Below are 24,690 nucleotides of genomic sequence, written 5' to 3'. Positions count from 1 at the left end.
CTATCAAGCTTTTTATTGTATGCTTTTATTACAACTGTACATAAATTGCCATAAACAAATATTTCTAAATCTGTTTAAATTGCACTGAAAAAAAAAGAGAGAGAATTATTTGTAAGTCGGTTGTGATTTAACCTCTTCAGCCCTGGAAGATTTGGCTGCTCAATGACCAGGTCATTTTTTGCAATACGGCACTGCGTCGCTTTAACTGACAATTGCACGGTTGAAAAACTTTTTCCTCATTGTCGGCCGATATGTATTCTTCTTCTACATATTTATGGTAATAAAAACCGCAATAAGTGTATATTGATTGGGTTTTCACAAAAGTTATAGCGTCTACAGTGTAGGGGAAAGATTTATGGCCTTTTTTTTTTTTAATACTAGTAATGGAGGTGATCAGCAATTTTTATCGGGGCTGCGACATAATGATTTTTGACACATTTTTTGGGACCATTGACATTTATACAGTGCTCAGTGTTATAAAAATGCTCTGATTGCTGTGAAAAATGTCACTGGCAGGGAAGGGGATAACACTAGGGAGCAATCAAGGGAGTAACTGTGTTCCCTAACTGTATGTGTGTGTGTTCTAACTGTAGGATGGGACTGACTAGAGGAGATGACAGATCGTTGTTCCTAGGTAGTAGGAACTCGCAATCTGTCTCTCCTCGCAACATGGATTGATGTGTTTACGGTAGAACGAAAGGCAAAAGGTTTGTCAACCGATCAACTTAATACAACTAGCCTGCAGAATTCACTTGTGATTATCGCTAGTGGCTGCTATAGCTGCTAGAAGTAATCACTGTCTTAGGCCCCTACAGCGCTAAAAATGGCGCCTGGAAAAATCCACTCCTTTCACTCCAGTGCTTTCACACTGGAGCGGTGCGCTGGCAGGACGGTAAAAAAAAAAAAGTCCTGCTAGCAGTATCTTTGGAGAGGTGTATTCACCACTTCTACCCACTGAAATCAATGGGGCAGCGTGGCTATACCGCCGGCAAAGCGCCGGTTTTAACCCTTTTTTCGTCCGCTAGCGGGGGTTAAAACCGCCCGCTAGCGGCCGAATACCACCACCTAAACGATGGTAAAGCGACGCTAAAAATATCGCCACTTTACTGCCGATGCCTGCACCACCCCAGTGTGAAAGGGGCCTTGGGGTTTATTTACTAAAGCTGGAGAGTGCAAAATCAGGCTCACTTCTGCATAGAAACCAATAAATGTATAACCTCAGCTCAGTTAAAGTGGTTGTAAAGACAGAAGGTGTTTTTACTTTATTTTTTATTTTTTTATCTTAATGCCTTCTGTGCCTATAACCTTTATTTTCTTTTTTTTCTTTTACAGGACAGAAGAATAACTATACTTGGGCCCTGCTGAAGTTATTAGGCAATGGCTACTGGGGACAAAGTAGCAATCCTGTCTGAAGATGAGGAGGAACAGAAGAGGAAGTATGTACTTGCGGATCCTTTCAATGGTGTTACCCTGGAACAAAACCAATCTGAACCTAGAGACCCCTCTGGGGCTACCGATAATATTTCCACTGCAGATCAGGACATGGACTGGTTGGAAAAACACTGCATTAAAATTAACAACGACCTCCTTATTTCAAAAGTTTTCTACTTCTTTTTTTATTCTGCGTATGGCTCTCTCTACCCCCTACTTCCAGTGTACTACAAGCAGTTAGGCATGTCTCCCACTCAGAGTGGTCTTTTAGTAGGGATTAGATATTTTATTGAATTTTGCAGTGCCCCCTTTTGGGGTATTATAGCTGACCGCTTCAGAAAAGGAAAGATAGTCTTACTCTTTGCTTTGCTTTGCTGGGTGTTGTTCAATTTGGGAATAGGGTTTGTAAAACCAGCAGCTTTATTATGTGTGCCTAAAAATCCGTTACCGGTCAGACCCACCAACTCCAGCATAGTTCTCACCACCACTCTGCCCCTTCCAACCACATCAAACCTGACTACAAAGGCAAGCTCCATTACAACAAAAACCAAACGAAAGAGAGATTTATATGACAATCCATTTAACCTGGAGACAGAGTCTAGAGGAAGGTTTTACGAAGAAACTTCCTTCACAGTGCATCGGTTTATTCGAGAAGCTAGAAACGGCAGCGACGTTGGCTTAGTGATCGGAAACGATAGTGGTCTTACTACAACTGCTATAGCTCCTACCACCCAGGCGAGTGCCGATAGTATGCTACAGTATGACCAAGAAGACGTAGAAACCATATTTCTGTTGATTTTGCTGGTGGTCATCATTGGAGAGTTCTTTAGTGCGCCAGCCGTAACTATTGTAGATACAGTGACGCTTCAGTATTTAGGTAAACACCGGGACCGTTACGGAATGCAAAGAATGTGGGGATCCCTTGGTTGGGGCTTGGCAATGTTATCAGTGGGCATTGGAATAGATCACACCCACGTATCTGTGATTATTGAGGGTGTTGGTTGTATAGCTCCTGATTATAAGAACTACCGGATTGCTTTCATTGTTTTTGGGGTCTTGATGTCAGTTGCACTTATTGTGTCTACACAATTTCACTTTTATTATCACCATGTAAAACCAAATGAGGAGCGAAGGGAGGACCTAGAAATCTCTCCCGTGGAGTTAACTTCTGAACCAGAATCTCCAGGACAAAATCGAAACGAAAACGAGAGTATGGAGGAAATGGTTCAAAATTTCCGATTTTTGGATCTGATCAAGATTATCTGCACTGTACAGTATGGATCTGTACTCTTTGTAGCCTGGTTCATGGGATTTGGTTATGGATATGTCTTTACCTTTTTGTTCTGGCACCTGGAAGATCTTAATGGAACTACAACTTTGTTTGGCGTCTGCTCTGTACTAAGTCATGTATCTGAACTGACTGCTTATTTCTTCAGCCACAAGCTAATTGAACTGGTCGGTCACATCAGGTAAGTTGAGTTTTAATAATTTTTTATTTTATTTACTTTTTACCCTTTTTATTGCTTTTTTTACTTTTTACAAAAAAATAAAAAAAAATTAAATCAGAAATGCATTGCATCAGAGCACCATAAGCCATAAATGCTATGTAATTATTTTTTTAATATTCATGTCTCTATGCTTTCTTTTTTGTTGAGAAATAAAAAAATAAAAAAAATGTATGTGATAAACTTTCCTACCTATTTACTAATGCTAGCAGTGTAAGGATTAAAAATAGTTACCTTTTGGGAGAAATACATTGGGAGAAATTGTTGCATTTGGAGTAGCTGTGCATGGCAACCAATTGTCTTTATCTTCAGCTTGTTCAGTAAAGGTGAACTGCAGGCAAACAAACTTTTTTTTTTTTGGTGGGGCTGTGACCCACACTGCATGGGTTAATTGCTCGTTTTATTTTAGGGGAGAGGAAAGCAGGGATATATAGTTACCTGATCAACCGAACCTCTCCACACAAGACCGGCATCCATTCACTCCAACGGGCTTGAAAATGGACAGTTCTGACGTTGGCATGGCTAGCGCACGCTCCATAGACGGGAGCAGTCCACCACTGGAATGTTTGGGAGCATAGTGTTCCTGGAGGGTTGGTGGATCAGGTGAGTAGAAACTTTGTGCTTATGCCTAGAAAAAAAAATGAGCAGTTGACCCATGCAGTGCGGGCACAGCCCTACTGCATGGGAAGAAAAAAAATTGCCCAGAGGTGTCCTTTAAAGCCTAACTCTGGGGAAGCTAAAAGTATCCCTTGCCATGGGGCTGTGCTTGCACTGTAAGGGTTAGTTGCTCAATCTGTTTCAGGAAACACAGAAAAGCAGACTAACTTGCCTTCTCCTCCACTTTTCCCTCCTCCCCACTGCTAGACCAGTCCCCGACACTCCACTGCTCTGACATCATCAAGACCAATGCAGAGTCCATGGCCCTGCATTCAATCTGAGGATGGTAAGGGGCAGCCTACTGCTGCAGCGAGGGGCGGCACCATCTCTAGGAGAGCGGAAAATCAGTAAAATTAAAGGCGCAGGTTTTTTTCTCTCTCTCTCTCCCCTTGACAAAATGAGCAGGTAACCCTTGCAATTTTATAGCTTCCTGGAGTTGGGCTTTAGGCTTTTCTAATTTTGATAACTTCCCCTTTAATCTTTCCTAATTGTACATTATCGGGTCTTAAGCAGGTACGTTGAATGATAAAACTGCTGCTGGACTCTGCTTAAGGCGTTGCACATACGTGCCCATTTTCTTTGTACATGCTTGAGCCTTATTTGCCCCCCCTGCCCTCTCCTCTGCACCACCATTGGTTGTAGGATCCTCTGGACAGTACCTGGGCCGTCTGCTGCCTTACAAGTGACTTGGTTACAGGTGGCATTTACCTTTCCTCCTCTGTGAAATTGTGGGTACCCTTGAGGGATATTTCTCATTTTGAACTAGTATGGAGGATCATAAGCACAAGAGCAGCAGCTGTCATGGGAGCCTGGCCAGCTTGTGATCCGCTGGCAAGGGATCTTTTGGTGTTCTCTCCAAAGGACACTGATGACCTAGATCGCTGTTCCATGCCTGAGTCAGAGCACTCCTGTGTTTTCCTTAACCCCTTCAAGGGTAACCCTTCCTCGGTGTTGTCTAGGAAAGAACTCTCCACTACTGTGTCAGGTAATGGGGAAAATTACAGCCAGATTCCTTCAGTCCATCTTTGATCTTCCTAGGACTCCATTTTGCTTCTGTACAGTCAGCAAAGACAGGGAGGACTGCACCCTATCCTTATTTAAGGACTTGGTACACAGCGAGTCTCAGTATGCAGACATGACTCCAAAACTTAAAGTATAACTTTAGGCAAAACTTTTTTTTTTTTCCAATTTGGATAGAGTAAATGAGGACTATACCACCTGTCAGATTTTTATTTTTTTTATTTATTTTTTTGCTGTCTGTCCCATTGCGCAGCTTTCCCCTCACTTTCTGTCCCCCACAGCCAAAAAGGAATAAATTCTGCACATTAATTCCTTGGCGACCCACAGGTCACCAGAACTAGTGTCCCCATTGGAAGATTTCCCCTCTCTTACTTTTCTGGGGACAACCCAAAATTTGGGATTTTTTTTTTTCACTTTCAATGATGATGGTAAACAGGGAAAATTATAAAGGGTGACTCTCCATAATGGGGCACAGACAGCAATAAAAACTGACAGGTGTTCTAATCCCTCTCCACTCTATCCAAAACAAAAAAAAAACAACAAGTTTTGCCTTTTAGTTGTACTTTAACCACTTTCCTACTGGCCACTGTATATAAACGGCCGATACTGATTACCGATATCCCCTTTTTTTTTTTTTTTTTTTTTGGTGGGGAGGGGTGTTATTGTTTAAGATGGGGAGACTGTTATTGTTTAGGGTGGGGGGGAAGGGGTGTATTTGGGAACCCACACACTGCCAATCAGTGCACTACAGCACCCAGCAGATCTGCCCTCCCCCCTCCAAGAAGTTCTGCAGGAGCAAAACCTGGCTCAGTACAGGACACACTACTCACACTACCCCACAGAGGCACCCGAGGAGGAGAAGCACATTGCCGGAGAACACAAAAATGGAGCTAAGGGGGAGGGGCGGGGCCAGCATGGGAGGGGCAGAGCCAGGGTGGGTCCACTGTGGGCAAGAGAAATCCCCACTGACAGCTGAAACATCATTGGTTAAGGACGAGGCGGCCTCGATTCTTAACAACTGACTGCATTCTTTTGTATACATTTCATCTGTCAGCGGGGGAATCTTGCTGACAGATGAAAGAGCCGAACCTGAAGGTATCGGTTTCAGGTATTGGCACAGTTGCACCAGTATCGATACTCGTGCAAATGCTTTGTATCGGCACCGCTACCAGTACCGGTATCGGTGCAACCCTAGTACAAGGGACTTATTCATTGCCAGATGCTTGGCTACTGGCTTCTGGAACTTTGTTATTCATCCAGTGCTGAACCTCTTGTCTGCAAGCTCATTCAACCAGGATTCAGTCATACAATGCCACAACAGTGGCTTACATCAACCACCAGGGAGGAACCTGGAGTCTCAAGGTTCAGAAGAAAAACATCTGATTGTACAGGATTTCAAGTTTCCGCTCTATATGTTGTGCACACCCCAGACATGGAAAATTGCGTGTAGACTTCATCAGTTGTCAACAACATCTGGACGGAGAATGGGCTCTTCACTCTGTGTTCCAAGACCTCCATAGCAGGTGGACAATGCCGAAAAAATACTTTTTTTGCTTCCAGGTCCAACAAACTTTTTTTTGGATCACAAAATTGTTTGAACTGCAGCTCATGGACTTTATGAGGACAACTCAAACAGTTAAAATACTAATTTTATTGGCACATGAATGATATAAAATCTACATTAAAAAAACCTCTACATTTTTAAAAACGTGGTTGCGTTCAGCACTATTTATAGATAGGGGTGGTGGTCCACAATTGGTAGAAGTGTATAATAACCCCTCACGAATCTTCAGAGGATACGATAATCCAGTTAATGTGGTCTGGATTAGAGACCTTCCGTAGAGTGGTCTATGTAGGGTCCCCCACGATTCCTACCTAGGGCTCTGCCTCCGATCTATGCTTTTCATGCTTTGAAGCTCCTTCCCCCCCCCTACTGATTAGGATTGGAAGACATTCTAATGATTCTCTTTTCACTGAACTGGTCTAGCAAGACACGGTACTCAGATCTCGCCTGGTACCTGGTTGACACTCCATAGGCTCTCTCAGAATGTATGGATCTTCTGTCCCGAGGGACAGTTTGTTGCCCTGCTTCTAGGTTACTGGCTTAAACTGCTTGGCTGTTGAAAACTAACTCCTGAGGGACAGGAGCCTTTTTAATTTGGTCATCCCTGCAAGCTAAGAAATAGACTTCTCCCAATATCTACCATCACACTTGAAAAGCATATTTCTCTTGGGGTGAGACAAGGCAGTTTCCTCCCTGTCAGTACTCTGTGGCATGAATCCTGTCCTTACTTCGGTTCGTTCTGGTTCAGTGTTTGGCCTTGAAGTTACAATCGAGTCAAATCTCAGCCTTTTGTAGTTCTTTTTCAGAGACCACTTGCATTTTACTCCTTTAGTGAAGGCTATTGTACAGGATTTCGTTCCCATTGTTTCTCCTCCAGCAGACTCTTGGTCTCCTATAGGTGATCGCCAACTCCTTGTTGTACTATTACTAGGTGGATTTGACAGCTCATCATTGCTTCTGATCTCAGTGGCAAGATCTTCCTTTCCTTGCCAAGGCTTGACTTTGCTAGAGCAGTTAATGCTTTTTGGGCTTTTAATGGGCAGTCATCTGTTTCTTAGAATTGCAAGGTTGTCACTTTTTTGTTGGTGCGCCCCCCCTACTGTTACGAATTTTGTTAGGTTTGACCTAGTGGACGTTCAGTTGATGCCGGGTTTAATGTGAAGGTTAGTCGGGCGGCTCTGTAAACTCTGTTTTACATGTGTAGCCTTTTGTTTGCTCTGTTGCTTGCCCCTCAATTGGATTGTTTTTGGACATCCCAGTGTACCTGAATACTGATCATGTGGCCATAATGTACTCCAATTATTATTTTTTTTTTTGCATCAGTCTTGCCTTTTTAAAGATTCAAAGAAATTACCGCTCCAGATGAAACCCCCTTGTTCACACCATCCTTGTGTTCAGGAGGTGAAGGGTGCTCGCTCAGCAAAGGTAATAACGTAAAGTGAAAATAGGACAGCCGTACTCCGATATGTTGACTTTATTAACCACTTCAATACAGCTACAGGCATCTGCCGGCATCGGATGACAACGATGGAGCTTTCCGGTGACCAGATGGTCAGTCATCTCTGTGACCGTCGGAGGACCGGGCGCAACGTTATGATGTCACGCTCGGGTTCCCGGAAATAAACGAACCCGTGATCGGGGCTGTCAGCATGAGATTGGTGACTTAAATTATTTAGTTTTTTTTCTTGATCTCATGCTTTCCAGCCTGGAGGAGAGATGTGGGATCTTGTTGACCCCTGCATCTCTCCCTAAAGAGGACCTGTCACCATTCCTATTACAAGAGATGTTTACATTCCTTATAATAGGAATAAAAGTGATTTCTATAAAAAAAAAAAAAAAACACAGTAAAGTTAGCCCAATTTTTTGTAGAATTTGAAAAATGTTACGCCGAGTAAATAGATACCCAACATGTCATGGTTTAAAATTGCACACACTCATGGAATGGCGCCAAACTTCGGTACTTAAAATCGCCATAGGCGACGCTTTGAACATTTTTACAGGTTACCAGTTTAGAGTTACAGATGAGGTCTAGTGCTAGAATTGTTAACCTTTTTCAAATTCTACAAAAAATTGGGCTAACTTTACTGTGTTGTTTTTTTATTTATTTTTTTTTTATTTTTTTTAAAGGCATTTGAAGAATGATTGCAAATACCGTGCAAGATAAAAAGTTGCAACGACCGCCATTTTATTCCCTAGGGTGTCTGCTAAAAATATATATATATATATATAATGTTTGTGTAATTTTCTAGCAAAAAAAAATTATTTTTACATGTAGGAGAGAAGTGCCAGAATAGGCCCGGAATTGAAGTGGTTAACACAACTTGGTCCATACACCAACAGAGGCACAGGTACAGATGATATCTGATGCGTTTAGCGCCATTAACGGTGCCAATTACTAAGCTCCATTAACGGTGCAAAACGCGTCAATTATCTGTACCTGTGCCTCTGTTGGTATATGGACTAAGTTTTGTTAATAAAGGCAATATATTGGAGTGCGGCCTTCCTATTTTCACTTCTCTTGTTCTTACCTTTTTAAAGTTATCAATGGTTTAAGTCTTCATTAACTTAATATCCGGGTGTAATGTTTAAAGTGTATCTATAGGCAAAATGTTAAAGTTTTGGATGGAGTAGGGGTGGGTCAGATCATTTGTCGGGGTTGGCATTTTCTCGCTATTGCTTTATAAGGTCAGGTAAACATTCATGTTTACATTTCCTCGGGTTGTATTTAGTGTAGATAATAAATATGCAGTTGGTTTAGAGCAGGGGTAGGCAACCTTTTTGAGCATAGTGTGCCGAAAAATGGTGTGTGTGTGTGTGTGTGTGTGTGTCAGTGTCAATCACGAAGGAATTTTTATTAACTAAATGCTGTAGATACCTTGAATAACAGTAAGAAAAGAATATTGAGCTTTGCGCCTTCACACCGCAAATCAGCCCAATTCTTGCACCTTCATACCTCACAGCACCCCAAATCCTGCCCCTAAATTAGTAGTTCTTAGTTGGTTCATTACCAGTCCAAAATGAGAGCAGGCAACTTTGAGTGTCCGAGTCTGGATCTAGCCTGCAGGGTGTTGGACAGGAGTCGGCAGGGCAGTGGATGGGGTCACTGCTAACAGGGCACTCGGCACACAGCTGATTATTTTACAGCCTTGATTTACCCAGTGTGTGGATGGCTATTGCAGAATTTTGGATTTGACTTGAGCTGCGTGCAGTCTAAAGATGGGAGGATGAGCTTACCAACCCAGACACTGCATCCAATGGGGGCAGGGAGCGCACCACCCCATAGATCCAGTCATCATTAACGCTTCTTCGATGTCCGCTGTAGGCAAGCCCAGTGAAGAAGGTGGATGGAGGCAGGTCATAAATGAGATAATAGAGAACTAGCCATTCTCTATCCCATGTAGCCAGCTGCAACCACTGGTGTTTGTTTGGATTAGGTGACCAGGTCAGAATTTGTAACTGAAGTGACATTGGGTCGCTGCCATCTTGCTACACCTTGCACTCCTCCACAGAAAGTATACATTGCGAAGGAGCAAGCAGACATCTTGCTACACCCATCAGAGCTTTGCATTTGAGTTTTTATATGGGGAAATGCAGTATTTGGAAATCTGACGGACTGTTTAAATATTGAATTAAAAAAACAGATGTTCTGTCACATTAGCAAACGGGTGAGATCAGCAGGCTTGCCGCTGCTTTTAAAATGTAACTTCTAAACAGTCTGTCTGATTTTCTAAGTACTGTATTTCACCATATAAGCTCAGTTTACTCTTAACAAGAAGTGTGAAATGCAAAACTCTGGTGGGTGTAACAAGATGTCCGCTTGCACCCTTCTTAGTGTATACTTTCTGTGCAGGAGTGTGGAGTGTATCAAGATGGCAGTGACAGAACCTCACTTCTGTTACCAATTCTGACAGGTTGCCATATCTGACGAAACACCGGCCGGCTTTGCTGTAGGGGTTGTCCCAGGCATCCCTTACGTGCCATCACAAATGTGGCTGCAAGCCAGTGGTTGCCATCCCCTGGTTTAGAGCATTATTAGCGACTGCTTATTGCATGGTAAAGCACATAAACTGGTTTTGCATTTTCAGACTAGGTTTAACTGAGCCAAGTAATTTGGTAGCATCCAGTTTTAGTGGCTTTGTAGCTGCTTCCCAGTACTGTGAGGAGTGTGCATCTTCTGGGGTTCCAGATGTGGAGACTCCACCAATCGTATGTAGAGAACATATGAACAAATCCTATCTGCTCTACCAGTTATACCTGGGGGCATATGAAAAGCGATTATCTGTTCTACCGTTTGATATGTGGGGGTCATATTAAAAGCCGATATTTACTTTACCAACCATTCATAGGGCCATAGAAAAAAGACAGTTTGGCTTGAAAGCTCTAAGCCCGTGACTGGGAACTTTTCTTTATTGAAATCTTCTAAAGACAGATCTGTTTGTACTTTTTAAAATTGTATAGAAGGATTTTCAAAACTTGTGCCATTTGGAAAGTAGGGTTATGGAAATATACTGTACCTATAGGTAGTTCTATACTGTGCAACAACATTGTGTGTGTGTATATATGTATATGTGTGTGTGTATATGTATATGTATATCTATCTATCTATCTATCTATCTATCTAGCAGCGGTAAGCTAGACAGGAACACCTGGAACAGTCTGAACAGGTTTGTCTGGCATTTTTATGCAGTGAGGCAGCACACGGTTTCAATGCAGAAGGGCTTGGTACATCTAGTCCATAACATGGCATTAACAAACAAGATATCTGCTCATCTGAGCCACTGAGTAAACTCTGTTCCTGACCTCATTCACAAGGCCATCCAATTATATTCTTTTTGTGTATAGGATATTTCTAAATGCATGTATAATGCACCCCTTTTGTGTTTTTAGGTCTGTTCAGTTTAGTTGCATTCACCACTTAAGGACCGGGCCTCTTTTTTTTCAGACTCTGTGTTTACATGTTTAAAACAGGTTTGTTTTTTTTTTGCTAGAAAATTACTTAGAGCCCCCAAACATTTATATATTGTTTTTTTTTTCAAACGCCCCAGAGAATAAAATGGAGGTCATTGCAATACTTTTTTTCACACCGTATTTGCGTAGCGGTCTTACAAGCGTGAATTTATTTTTATTTTTTTAAAAAGTGCGTTTTATGACTAAAAAAATAAGACAGCGGTAAAATTGGGCCATTTTTTTTTATATTGTGAAAGATAATGTTATGCCGAGTAAATTGATACCCAACATGTCACGCTTCAAATTGCGCCCGCTCGTGGAATGGCGTCAAACTTTTACCCTCAAAAATCTCCATAAGCGACATTTAAACAATTCTACAGGTTGCATGTTTTGCGTTAGAGGAGTTCTAGGGCTAGAATTATTGCTCTTGCTCTACCGATCGCGTCGATACCTCATATGTGTGGTTTGACTACCGTTTTCATATGCGGGCCCTACTCACGTATGCGTTCGCTTCTGCACGCAAGCTGGGTGGTGTTTTTACACTTTAAAAAAAAAATCGAGTAAAATAAATAAAATAAAAAAATCACTTTTATTCCTATGACAAGGAATGTAAACATCCCTTGTAATAGAAAAAAAGCATGACAGGTCCTCTTAAATATGAGATCTGGGGTCAAAAAAGTCCTCAGATCTCATATGTGGACTTAAATGCATAAAAAAAAAAAAATTTTTTTTTCAAATTACTTTTTTTTTTTTTTTTTCTTAAGAGGTATGCTATGGTATAGAGACGAGTGGGGGCCATCTTAGCCTCACTCGTCTCCATAGCCAGCATAGGAAAGGACCCAATAGCCACCGACGCCTCCGGTAAGCGGCGGAGGGCCCAGGAGGGGGAGTGGCACCTCTCCCGCCGCCGATAACGGTGATCTCTCAGTGAACCCGCCACAGAGACCACCATTATCATACATACAACCGGCACCTGAAGAGATGAATATCTCGGTTGTGGCAGCAGCTGCTGCCATTACCGAGATATCCCTCTTCAAAAAATGAACGTACATGGTCGTGCGCTGGTCGTACAGTGGTTAAAAAAATAAATAGAATTAAGTTAGTCCAAGGACGGTTTAAATACACTGAACACCTCTGTGTGTAAATGCGTACATTGAAACTCGGGAGTAGTTAAAGTGGTTAAAAAAAAAAGCTTAAAGTCAGCAGCTACAAATACTGCAGCTGCTGACTTTTAAAATAAGGACACTTACCTGTCCAGGGCACCCACGATGTCCTCACCCGAAGCTGACTTGTCCCCTCAGCTCTGGTGGAGGAGCTGGTCTTTCTTGTAAGGGAATCGGGAAGTGAAGCCTTGCTGTGTCCCCCAGAAGACAGCGAAGGGGGTCAGGGGAGGGGCTGGACATGGCGTAGATCGCCGCAGTATCCACCGCCATCTTTCATGTATTGGACAGGAATCTGGACAGCGCAAGTTCAATTTTTTGGGTGGAACTCCACTTTTAATGTAAAAAAAAACTTCTGTGTGCAGCTCCCTTGGGGGCTAAGCCCCGAGTCGTGCTCTGTTTATGGACACACACAGTCTGCTTAGGAGGAAGTGCGCACACATGCCCCAAAGCTTGCTATGGTGGGCACTCACAGGGTGGGGGGGGGGCAGGAGGGCTGGCAGGGGACCTGGGAAGGGGAGGATCTGGGATGCTTTGTGCAAACTTATTGCATAGGGCTGGCAAGTATCACGTTTGTTCTTTTAAACAAATTTAAAAAAAAAAATGCCTTTTTCAAAATCAATTGAATATTTAAGTTATACAGTTTTTTTTTTATTTATTTTTTTATCCCAGATCAATTCTTTTTTTCTGAGTTTAATTAAAGTAAATCCAGGTACCTCTTGTGAATGAGGGCTAACAGGATGTCCCCTAACAGGTTCCCCGAACCAAACATGCATTTTTTTTTTTATATTTACTGTTGGCAGTCAGCTTTTTCACCTAGCAGCAGGCTCTTAAAGAGAGAAATGTGTAAAAAAATAAAATAAATAATAAAAAAAAAATAGGTGAGAAACCTAGGTTACATAAATACTTTGTTATCAATCCTGTCAGCCAGTGCCTCACTAGAATATACTTTAAATGTACCCAGGGTAAGATCTTGTAACTCTAACATTTCCAAAGGCTGCAATATAATATATTTTATCAGATATTTTTTTAGTAACCGAGCAGGTGACTGAAATTCTGACAGTAATTCTCTCATGCCTCATCTACTATAATTATGTGTAAATGAGGGTTGAAATCCTGGTTTGTAGGATTACTTTGGTTATATGCTTCCTTATCCTCAAGCATTTAAAGCGTAACTAAAGGCTTAAAGTGATGTTAAAGATATAAAAATACCTAATACTTAACCTGCTCTGTGTAATGTTTTTTTTTGCACAAAGCAGCCCTGATTCTCCCATTCTGGGGTCCACCTGCCACCACTCCTGGCCTCCTGCTATGGGGGCACTCGTGTGGGCTTGAGCTGAGCTCTGTGTCTATTGACGCATAGAGAGCAGCTCGGCTCTGCCCCCCAACCCCCGCCCCCTTTACTCGCAGGCTGTGATTGACATTGAGAGTCCCCAGAGAACTGGGGTTCTCGTGCACATTGCTGTATCACGATGGGGCTCAGGTAAATATTTGGAGGGGGGTATGCATAGAATGCCTGAAGATAAAAAACAAAACAAAAAAAAAAAAACCTTTTAGAGTTTAGAACCACTTTAATGCCGAGAGGGCATTAGGGTAAAATACCTTCTGCCACTTTAATACTCACATGTCCGGTTCCGGCCTCTTCTGAGTGCCGGTCTTTGGGCCTCTTCTGAGGCTGGCGGAGGATGACATACTGCACATGTGCAGGAGCTCATCGTCACGGCACTCGGACCAGTTTGGTGATGTACACTTATGCCACGTACACACAGCTGGAATTTCTGATGGAAACAGTCCGATGGGAGCTTTTCATCGGCTTTTCCATCCGTGTGTATGCCCATAGGTCTTTTTCTGTTGGCATTTCCCATGGTCTTTAGATTGAGAGCCTGTTCTTAATTTTTCCGAAGGAAAACCTTTCTATCTGATTTTTTTTTTTTTTTTTTATTTTTTTTATCGTGTATGCAATTCTGACACTCAAAATTCGGACGCATGCTCGGAAACATTAAACTTCCCTTTTATAGTTGCGGTGTTATTGACCGTCGGAATTAAGTGTGACCGTGTAGAGGCAAGACAGTTTGAGCGAAATTTCCATCGGAATTCCGACAGGAAAACCATCAGAGCTTTTTCCAACGAGAATTCCGGTCGTGTGTACGTGGCATTAAATGCTCATGCAAAGCTAATTTTTCCAGGGCCAGAGAGGACAGTGAGCAGAGGCTTTTTAGTGCATGCGTCTTCTGCAATAAAAGCCTGCCTGTTCCCTGTTTCTTACAGTGGAACTTCAGTTTTTCTTTAAGGCACAGTACCAAATTGTCATTTGCCTAATCAAATTTTGTTTATGGACTTTTGTAGAGTGATGTATGTTTCCAAACAATGCATTAATTGCTTCAGGCTTGGTTCACACCTATGCAGTTTTCTTTTGATCTGTTTCTGCAGTGCTTTTTGTTGTGCTTTTTTTGTGTATTTGAACCTTTTTTTTTTTTTTTTTTTTTGGCCAATTTGTTGGGAGGGTTAAATGGCAAAAACACACTACATGCTTATCTGCCGCTACTCTGTTGAAGACTATTGAACCAAAAACACACAGTATTTGCTTTAAAAAAATTCCCTGACCCTTTCCAAAAATGCAGTGGCTAAAAAAAAAAAAAAGGTATAGATAAGAATGTGTCTAATAGGAAACAATGTTAAATGAACTGTAGTACTATTCTGCAAAAAGCAATAAACGCATAGGTGTGAACCGAGCCTCAAAGCAGATTTATGTTTAAATTAATCTGACAGGCAAACTTTGCCTTTTGAAGTATAGGCCTGCTTTAAAGCAAATCGGCCAGATTTTTTAATATGAATTTGACAAAGCAGTTGGTAAAATTTTTTACCTAGAGACCTAAGCTACCGCATCACATATTATGGTTGTGTATTTTTTTTTTTGGTATGGTTTTTAAGAGCAGCACCATTCATTTTGAATGGGCCTCCCTCCACTCCAAAAACCCGAACATAAGTTTGGCACTGAGCCGGAACGCGTTTGGTGTTGTATTCTTTTTAAAGGAAGAAATGTCCTTGCCGTGACTTTAATGCGTTGTGGGAAAATTGCACTGTTTTGAGGTGCCATTAGGAAATAATGGCACTGAAAACGTGCCCTGCATTTTGCTGCGATTCCAGTATGCTCAGGTGTGAACGGGGCCTTAGTACACAATTGCAGTTTAGTGCCTCTGAGTTTTGCCATCTCTCTTCCTATCGGAGAAGGTCTGCCCATTCCTGTCTATTTGATGGGTGTCCAAATAGGAAATGAGGGGAAGTTTCACTGACAGGTGTTTTTAACATGTATTTACTAATATTTCCCCAGTTTTCAGAGTTATGTATTAAACTCAACACTGGGCTCACCAGAACCCCCCCCCCCCCCCCCCCACCTCATTTCACCCCCTCCTTGTCATTGGAGTATCCCCCGGCTGTAAAAATAAACTTTTTTTTTTTTTTTTTTTTTCTCCCAATGGTCTTCCTCTGGGTCTGATTATGTCATGCTTCCTCTTCAGCTTCTTCCGGTGGAGCGTGGCTCATAAATGCTGCATAAAGTGGCGCCATGTAATGGCATGGTGTTGCTCTCTACATCATACTCTAAGGCCCCTTTCACACTGGGGCAGGAGGTGCGCCGGCATTTAAAGCGCCGCTATTTTTAGACCAACTCTCTGATAAGCTCCCTCCCCGACACAGCATTTCAGCTACTGTTATCTCTTGTGTCGGAGATCTTGTCAGGAGTGTTTCATGCTGATAACAGAGGAACGGAGCACCAGAGAGAAACGAGACTTGGAGCTTTGGAGATAGATAAGTAAACACTACAGATATATGTGCCTAGGTCAAATTAAAAAAAAATGTGTTTTACAACCACTTTAAGGATCACCTAGTGATCTTGCATATGATGGTTTTAATAACTAGTATATGCAGTGTGACTGATAAGTTTAGTAAGCTGTTGGTGGGCCAAGGGTTTTATTTTAATTTTTTTTAAATCTTGTTTCTCCATCCCTTTCCCTTTTTTCGTAAAATGCTGAGATAAGACGGGTCTTTTTGCATATTGCTATGCTGTTAGATTACTTATCCGTCATGTTTTTGGTTAAAAAGCTAAAAAATATTAATAAATCTATATTAAAAAAAGATGTGTGTGGTTTAGACCTCCTTACTGTCAGATGCAGTGATGGATTGCTGGCTTCGGACAACCTGATCAGCGCAACAGATTTGGCTTGCTACATTAAAACCTCATACACACTATCAGATTTTCTGTGGATTTTTGTCTTCAGGTTTACCAAAACCATATAATATGAGGTCAAACCTTAACTATTTCAATTTGTATGCAATCAGGCAGGCCCTCGCACTACATGGTTTTTGTAGATCTGAAGACAAAAATCTGTAGAAAATCTGATCGTGTGTATGGGGCTCAATACCCATGCCTGTGAATGCTCCTACAACTTGTCTGTGAAGGTTCTCATTTACCCAGGTCATGGCATAATTAGTAGTAGTTGGACATATCCTGTTGAATATGACTAAGAGGAATGTGACCGCTCCCATTCATCTCACTGCCTGCTTTGTTATCCTCCATATTTAGTACATTTTCAAATTTAAAATTTTAATTTTAACCACTTGCCGCCCGCCCTATTACAAATAGACGGCGGCAAAGTGGTTTCATAATCCTAACCGGACGTCATATGACGTGATCAGGATTATAAGCCGCTGCGCGCCCCCGGGGGCGCGCATCGCGGCGATCGTTGTTGCGGGCTGTCAGTCTGACACCCGGCAACTACGATCTCGGTAAAGAGTCTCCGACGGAGACTCTTTACCACGTGATCAGCCGTGTCCAATCACGGCTGATCACAGTGTAAATGGGAAGAGCCGGTGATCGGCTTTTCCTCACTCGCGTCTGTCAGACGCGAGTAGAGTAGAGCCGATCGGCTGCTCCTCTGACAGGGGGGGTCTGTGCTGATCGATTATCAGCACAGCCCCCCCGAGGATGCCCACACTGGACCACCAGGGACGCCACCAGACCACCAGGGATGCCCAGCAGAGGTAATCCTCCCTAGACCACCAGGGATGCCAGTCAGGCACAAAGGATGCCAATCAGTGCCCATAATGGATGGCAATCAGTGCCCACAATGGGCATCACTGATTGGCATGCATTGTTTGGCACTGATTGGCATCCATTAGTACAGTATAACACCTGTGTTGCTAATGAGTGCCCACCTGTGCCGCCTATCAGTGCCCACCTGTGCCGCCTATCTGTGCCGCCTACCCATGCCCATCTGTGCCGCATGCCCATCTGTGCCGCCTACCCATGCCCATCTGTGCCGCCCATCCATGCCAATACGTGCCAGCTATCAGTGCCAATTTGTGTTGCCTATCAGTGTCGCCTATTGGTGTCGCCTATTGGTGTCGCCTATTGGTGTCGCCTATTGGTGTCGCCTATTGGTGTCGCCTATCGGTGTCGCCTATCGGTGTCGCCTATCGGTGTCGCCTATCGGTGTCGCCTATCAGTGTCCATCAATGCCACCTCATCAGTGCCACTTCATTGGTGCCCATCAGTGTAGCCCCATCAGTGCCCATCAGTGTAGCCCCATCAGTGCCCATCAGTGTAGCCCCATCAGTGCCCATCAGTGTAGCCCCATCAGTGCCCATCAGTGTAGCCCCATCAGTGCCCATCAGTGTAGCCCCATCAGTGCCCATCAGTGTAGCCCCATCAGTGCCCATCAGTGTAGCCCCATCAGTGCCCATCAGTGTAGCCCCATCAGTGCCCATCAGTGTAGCCCCATCAGTGCCCATCAGTGTAGCCCCATCAGTGCCCATCCGTGAAGGAGAAAACGTACTTATTTACAAAGTTTTGAAACTGAAACAAAAAAGAAACATTTTTTTTTTCAAAATTTTCGGTATTTTTTTATTTGTAGCACAAAAAATAAAAACCGCAGAGGTGATCAAATACCACCAAAAGAAAGCTCTATTTGTGGGAAAAAAATGATAAAAATTTCATTTGGGTACAGTGTAGCATGACGGCGCAATTGTCATTCAAAGTGTGACAGCGCTGAAAGCTCAAAATTGGTCTGGGCAGGAAGGTGTTTAAGTGCCCTGTATTGAAGTGGTTAAGAACATTCATTCGGTTTTCTAATCTTTAGGGGGGAGAAACTAGCTTTCATATTCAACCACAGTGATGAGAGAATTCCAAGGAGCAGGATGGAATTTTTATTTTTATTTTTTTTCCTCAAACTAATTTCTAATGTATGTGGTTTTCATGCGGTGAAGTCCATTCACTGCAAAATTGAATGTTAAAAGCAAATTTTAACTTTTGAAGTTTTATTTTTTTTTTTTTCGAACAAAGTTTTGTCAAACTTCCAAATGTACTGAGAATTGTCATGTAATTCTTTGTTAGAAAATCTACTAGTGCTTTACAGTACCCGATTTTTGTAAATAGTCAGTCTGTCTCTTGTGTATAAATATGTTTTGCCCAGCATACATTTTAATATTGCAGTTACTATCCCCTTAATTCATTTTCAATTCAATAAAAATAACTATTTATGGTTTCAAATAAATGGACATAAATGTGAAAAGAAGGAACCTCTTGGATTTTTGTCCGAGATTCTTGAGTTGAATTTGACCAACCAGATTATTAGTGATTAGAAAAAGTAGTAGATCGTTAAAATGATATCCACACTTGTCTGCACAGAAAGACAGGCAGATTTTGGTATACACCTGTCTTGTTCTCATTTATCACTTTAAAGGAGAAGTATGGCCAAAGCTTTTTTTTTTTTTTTTTTCCTCCCTACTTCTTTGGTTCACTCCTGTGACCCAGTTTCAGCCGACAATGGGCTAAAGCCTTCTGTTGGCTAATGTCACGCGGCCAGTTGAGGCTTTGGATTGAACCTGACTAGTGGGGGTCCACCCAGATGCCTAAACTGGCAGCTGACTCAGGCTCTCAGCGAGCCGCTCCAGCTACCTCCACAGCCCAGCTCTCCAGCGAGCATTGGAGGGGAAGAGCAGAGAGCCAGTGATTGTCTGTCAGTCACTGGCTCTCTGCTCACTGAAGATTGAGAACCAAGTGATCAGCGGTCATTGATCACTCTGCTCTCATTCTGGAAGCAACAGGGGACAGATGCTGCATCCACCTAGGTGAGGTTTAAAACCCCATACTTCTCTTTTAACATTAAAGTGTATATAAACCCTCACATATACCCAGTGAAGTGACTGGCCCCAGGTGATGCACAGAGATGAAACAAATTTCCCTACATAAGTTGTACCTGTTTATCTACAACCATCTTTCCCCTGCAACCATTCAAAGTACAGAATTTACACAGGACCTGTCACCTCTGAAAGGCAGGGAGCTTAAAGTGGTTGTATACCCACATTTTTAACTTTTACCTACAGGAAAGCCTATAATGAGGCTTACCTGTAGGTAAAAAAAATATCTCCTAAATCCGGCAGCGCTCGTCCGGCCGGACTGAAATCTCCCGCGCGCATGCGCGGGAGTGACGATATCACGGCTCCGGCCACTCACAGCGCCGGAGCCGCGATACCTGGAAGAGACGCCGAGGGAGCATGTCGGCTCCCTCGGCATGGATCGGGCCAGATGTCGGGGCCTCGTTCTAAGGTAAGTATTTCATAATGAGCTAGTATGCAGTGCATACTAGCTCATTATGCCTTTTGCTTTGCAGGTTTTAAAAAAAAAAAAAAAAATTGCGGGTTTACTACCGCTTTAAGTTACATCAGTGAGGAGAGCTCTGAGAGCTGATTGGAGGAAAGGGGCACACCCCCCTTCATACAACACGCAGTGTAACAAAACGTCCTACACTCCGCTTGAGTGATTTCGTCATATACCGCATCCTCCCAGTCTGAATATAGAGATCAGTTATCCCAACCACTGACAACAAACAAAACAAGACAATACTCATTTGGTTGCTGAACATGGACTGATTTATTTGAGATGACACACAAATATATATAGCAGGCTGACGATACAAACCGTAACCAGAAACTAATTAACATGAGCTAGTTTACTAATCATTTACCCAGACTTTGTGACTCAGAGGTATGACCTTTCAGGATAAACTTGCCATCTCCTCACTCACAACTTACAATACACATAAGTATAAACGCATCCCCCAGTAGTTTGCTAGGAGACAAAGGTGTGTTGATGAACACAAACTATTGGGTGATCACAGGAACAGAGTTGAGGCTATCAGACTGTGCCCTCCCCTGTCTCCATTTTTCTCTTGGTGTCAGGAAAAATGTCAGAAGTGACTCCTGCTTTTAGCAGAGGAATAAAGCGGTAGACAGCAATGATACTTGGTGCTCTGGATTGAGACGGGCACACACTATATAGGGATATGATTTGTTCATATTTCATGTCTGAGATTTACAACTGCTTTAATGGTAGCAAAAGGTATATTAATGGTTTTCTGTATGCTCCAATTCCGTATTTACAATATGAACCAGCTTAAAGCGGAGGTCCACCCTAAAGTGGACCTTCCGCTCATTGGAATCCTCCCCCCCCCCTCCGGCGCCACAATTGGCACCTTTCCGGGGGGGGGGGGGTGCAGGTACCTGTACAGTACAGGTATCTGCACCCACTTCTGGGATAGCTCTCTGCGGAATCTACGCCCCTTTCCAAAAGTCCCCCGCTGCCTGCTGGGAAACGCACAGATCCCAGAGGCAGCGGGTCCATCCTTATTGCGCAGCGCGACTGGCGCATGCGCAGTAGGGAACCGGGAAATTGAAGCCGAAAGGCTCCACTTCCTGATTCCCATACCCAAGATGGCGGTGGCAGCACCCGAGAGACGATCGAGAGATCAGCTTCGGGTGCCGACATCGTGGGCGCGCTGGGCGGGTAAGTGTCCTTATTTTAAAAGTCAGCAGCTGCAGTATTTGTAGCTGCTGGCTTTTAAAAAAAAAAAAAAAAAAAAAAAAAAAAAAAAAGGCGGAACTCCCGGCGGACTCCCACTTTAAACTATTGCAAATGCCTTTGTTGTCTGTCCAAAAGGATCATTATTCAGAGTGGCGTAACGGGAGAGGCTTTGTGAACCTTTCCTGCAAAGCAGGGTAAAAATCCTGGCAGGTTGTCAACGCGAGCTCCAGAGACGGTATCATACTGTGCCTTGAAGCTCTTCCTGCTGCTCCTGCCAGGGATGAACCTTTATAAAATGACGGCACTCTTTTATCTTCATTGCGTTCAGTCAAAGAATGAATAAATTGGATGTAAAACCACTCTCATCCTTTCTAAACTACTGCAATGTTAGTTATCTAGAAGGATATACATGCCTTCTGCATGTATGCTTATCTGTCAAGTGTCTCCCCTCGGTCTGCTATGAGACCCAAAAAACTGCAGATTTTGTGGGTGGGTCTGTTTTCCAGGGCTCAGTGGGTGGAGTCGTGATGTTAGTAGACTCCCCGCCCACCTCTACATTCTCCTTTTATAAACATGCATTTTCTCCTTTGTATTTCTTACACTGAACTTCTGCTATGATCACTAACATCCAGTCAAAACCCAGAAAAGTCCCCACATGACTTCAGCATACCAAATCATGCTGAGGTGTGGAACAGCCAATCCTTGCAGAGCTGCTGAAGAAAGGAGTGGGGGTGGGAATTAAAAAATAATGTATGTCTTAAGCTAGTGCATGAGATATTTAAATCACCTGTCACTCATAGCAAGGGGGAAGAACGGACAAAGGTTTCAGTTTGTCTGTTTTTTATTCCACTGAAAAAAGATGATAATGAGGATTGCTCAGAGCTGGGTTAACTCTCTGTGGCAAGACTGGGCACAGCTGATCTGAAATCCCATACTCTATTGTGCCAGACATAAAAAAAATAAAAAATTTCGGGTTACATCCACTTTAAGGGTATCATTTCCACTGTTTAAAGTGGTTGTAAACCCTCCCCCACAACTTTGTCCCATGTAAATCAGCATAAAAAACCCTAATGAACACTGCCTGTAGATATCTCTTTACTTGCTTAGTATTGTTGTAATCCTTTTTGTTCTTTAGAATGGTGTCACTGAGCATGCCCAGATCTCCCCTGATTTAAGGCACACTCTCTATGTGCTTATCTATATGTTATCAGGACTTCCTACAAGACACAACAGTGAGCTCCCAGGAGGCTGCATAATCACTCGGCTTCCTACCACACACCATGTGAACATGACATCACATGTGTTACCGGCCTCAAAATGTGAATTAAGAGAGCCAATGATTGTAGACGCGATGAGATAAGGTGATCAGCTTGGCGTGGACTGCAAAGAATCACACAAACAGCATGAGATATGACCACTGACTTTATGGCTGGAAGTAGTTTAATTTTTACATAACCATACATCTTTTACATTTTTATAGTCACATGTTTATAACCATTAACAATATATATAATACAGATTTTAACTAAAGTATTTTAAAACGTAGTTATAACAATGAACATTACTAAATTTAATAACATATATATCCCTGTTATTCAGTGTTGTAGATAATTATCTTTATCTCTCTGGTACACTTTAAGTGTACAATAATCATACTAGCAATGCATTGCTTTAATACAAATATTTTCATGGTAGTACTCTTTTTTAACCACTAGATGGTGCACATTGCATGTCTGTATGATGCAATACATAAGCTTTACATACAATAGTTTTTTTTTCTATATTAAATAACAGAAAACATGTGCTTCTATAAATCTATGCAATTTCCAATAAATCAGGTTTAAATATACCTATTTAGAAAGGTTTAGTGTTTATCATAGACATTTGTTCTGACTAATGCAGTATTTTCATGTTCTTATGCACTTTTCACTTGTTTCTGACACATGCTGTTCTAAACTTCTAATTACAGCAAAACTATAGCATAAAATCTGCTGAGACTTTTTCTGCATCTGCTCAAGATGTTTAGGAATCTTTCTATCACAGGTTAATACAGATTAGGAACAATTTAGAGTACATACCTGCAAAGAATCACACAAACAGCATGAGATATGACCACTGACTTTATGGCTGGAAGTAGTTTAATTTCCAGTCACATGGTGTGTGGCCTTATATAGACTGTTTGTGTACCTTCTCTGCCATCTACTGGTTATTAATAGAATAGAAGGGATATGTTTAGAAATATAAAAAAAAAATGAATATGTACTTTGCTTTGGGGTGTCTGTTTTGTGACCATATAAACCCCAGTCCGTCACACATGCAGTGTAAAGCAGGGCATGGAACGGCATTACTGCAGTCTTCTCAGCTGAAGCTGATAGGACTCACATAGGCAAATGCTAGGTAATTAGCACAAGAAAATACTATGAAATAAAACAAGTCCGCTATGAACAGGGAAGCAGGGTTGCCATAGAAATGTTGGATTGAGAAGAAGGCTTGGTTAACAGTACAGGAAGTGCTCAATGTAAGGGTGGAAATACACTCCACTGTGGACTCAGAAAACAATATTTAAGATGGTGCTGCCTAACCCCTGGAAACAAGTTTTTTTTTTTTTTTTTTTTTTTTTTTTTTAAAGTTTCTTTAAACAGTAAGTAATATGCGATTTGGGCTGGATTACAGTGGCTGTAATTTGATAATTACTTATTATAACGGACTAAATGAAAAGAAGCATCAGAGTGGGAGAGTTTACTTCCTCTTTTTAAAGTGGTTGTAAACCCTTACAAACCACTTTGACCTACAGGTAAGCCTAGATTGAGGCTTACCTGTAGGTCCAAGAAATATCTCCTAATCCTACACGGTTTAGGAGATATTTACTAAAAGACAGTCACCGCTGTTGACGGTGCATACGCCGTAGACAGTGCCGTTCAGGCGCACTATTGCTGTTAGCAGCATGCCGCTGCTAACGGTGATATTCCGTTAGTGGCGGCTCCCGTGCGCATGTGTGGGAGTGACGTCATCGCTGCTCCAGCGCTGTGAGTGGCCGGAGCAGCGATACCCAGAAGATGCGCCGGACTACAGGGGACAGCGGTGACCTCGCTGGCTCCTTTGTCAGGTAAGTGACACATAATGGCTACTATGCAATGCATAGTAGCCCATTATGTTTTACCTTTGCAGTGAGACAAAGAAGAAGTAAACCCATTAGGGTTTACTTCCTCTTTAAAGATCAGCAGTAATGTTTTATATATTGACGATTTTCAGTACAATGCAATATTTCAGTTGTGGAGGTTTATTTTGTTGTGGCAGCCAACTCGATGGCCTGAAATATTCTGAAGTGTATGTCAAACATAAGGTCCCTTTCATACATGCGCTTCTAAACTGCCAGTAAAACACTAAGCGCTTTTGAAGAGCTTTCCATTAATTTCAATGGAGAGGGGTGTTTTTTTCACCTCCCTGCCAGTGCACTGCCCCACTGTGAAAGCATTCATTGATCTTAAATGGGTTGTAAAGGTTTGTTTTTTATTTTCTAAATTTTATTTCCTTTAAGCTAGTGCA

At 42.4% G+C, this 24,690-nt stretch overlaps 1 protein-coding gene across 5 annotated transcripts in view; it reads left to right on the top strand.

The window, feature by feature from the left end:
* Positions 1-24,690, top strand: part of MFSD6 (major facilitator superfamily domain containing 6) — a 138,213-nt gene that overhangs the window by 18,147 nt on the left and 95,376 nt on the right. For all 5 annotated transcript variants that reach the window (XM_077448672.1, XM_077448671.1, XM_077448673.1 and 2 more), the window contains exon 2: positions 1,333-2,900. In XM_077448672.1, coding sequence (XP_077304798.1) covers positions 1,378-2,900 — 1,523 coding nt within the window. In that variant the 5' untranslated portion in view covers positions 1,333-1,377. The remainder of the gene's footprint in view (positions 1-1,332; positions 2,901-24,690) is intronic.

The sequence above is a fragment of the Lithobates pipiens genome, unplaced genomic scaffold (genome assembly GCF_037356315.1).
Source record: "Lithobates pipiens isolate NorthernLeopardFrog02 unplaced genomic scaffold, aLitPip1_a1.2 Scaffold_22, whole genome shotgun sequence".
In the NCBI taxonomy this organism is placed as follows: domain Eukaryota; kingdom Metazoa; phylum Chordata; class Amphibia; order Anura; family Ranidae; genus Lithobates; species Lithobates pipiens.
This window is presented reverse-complemented; position numbering and strand designations above follow the sequence as displayed.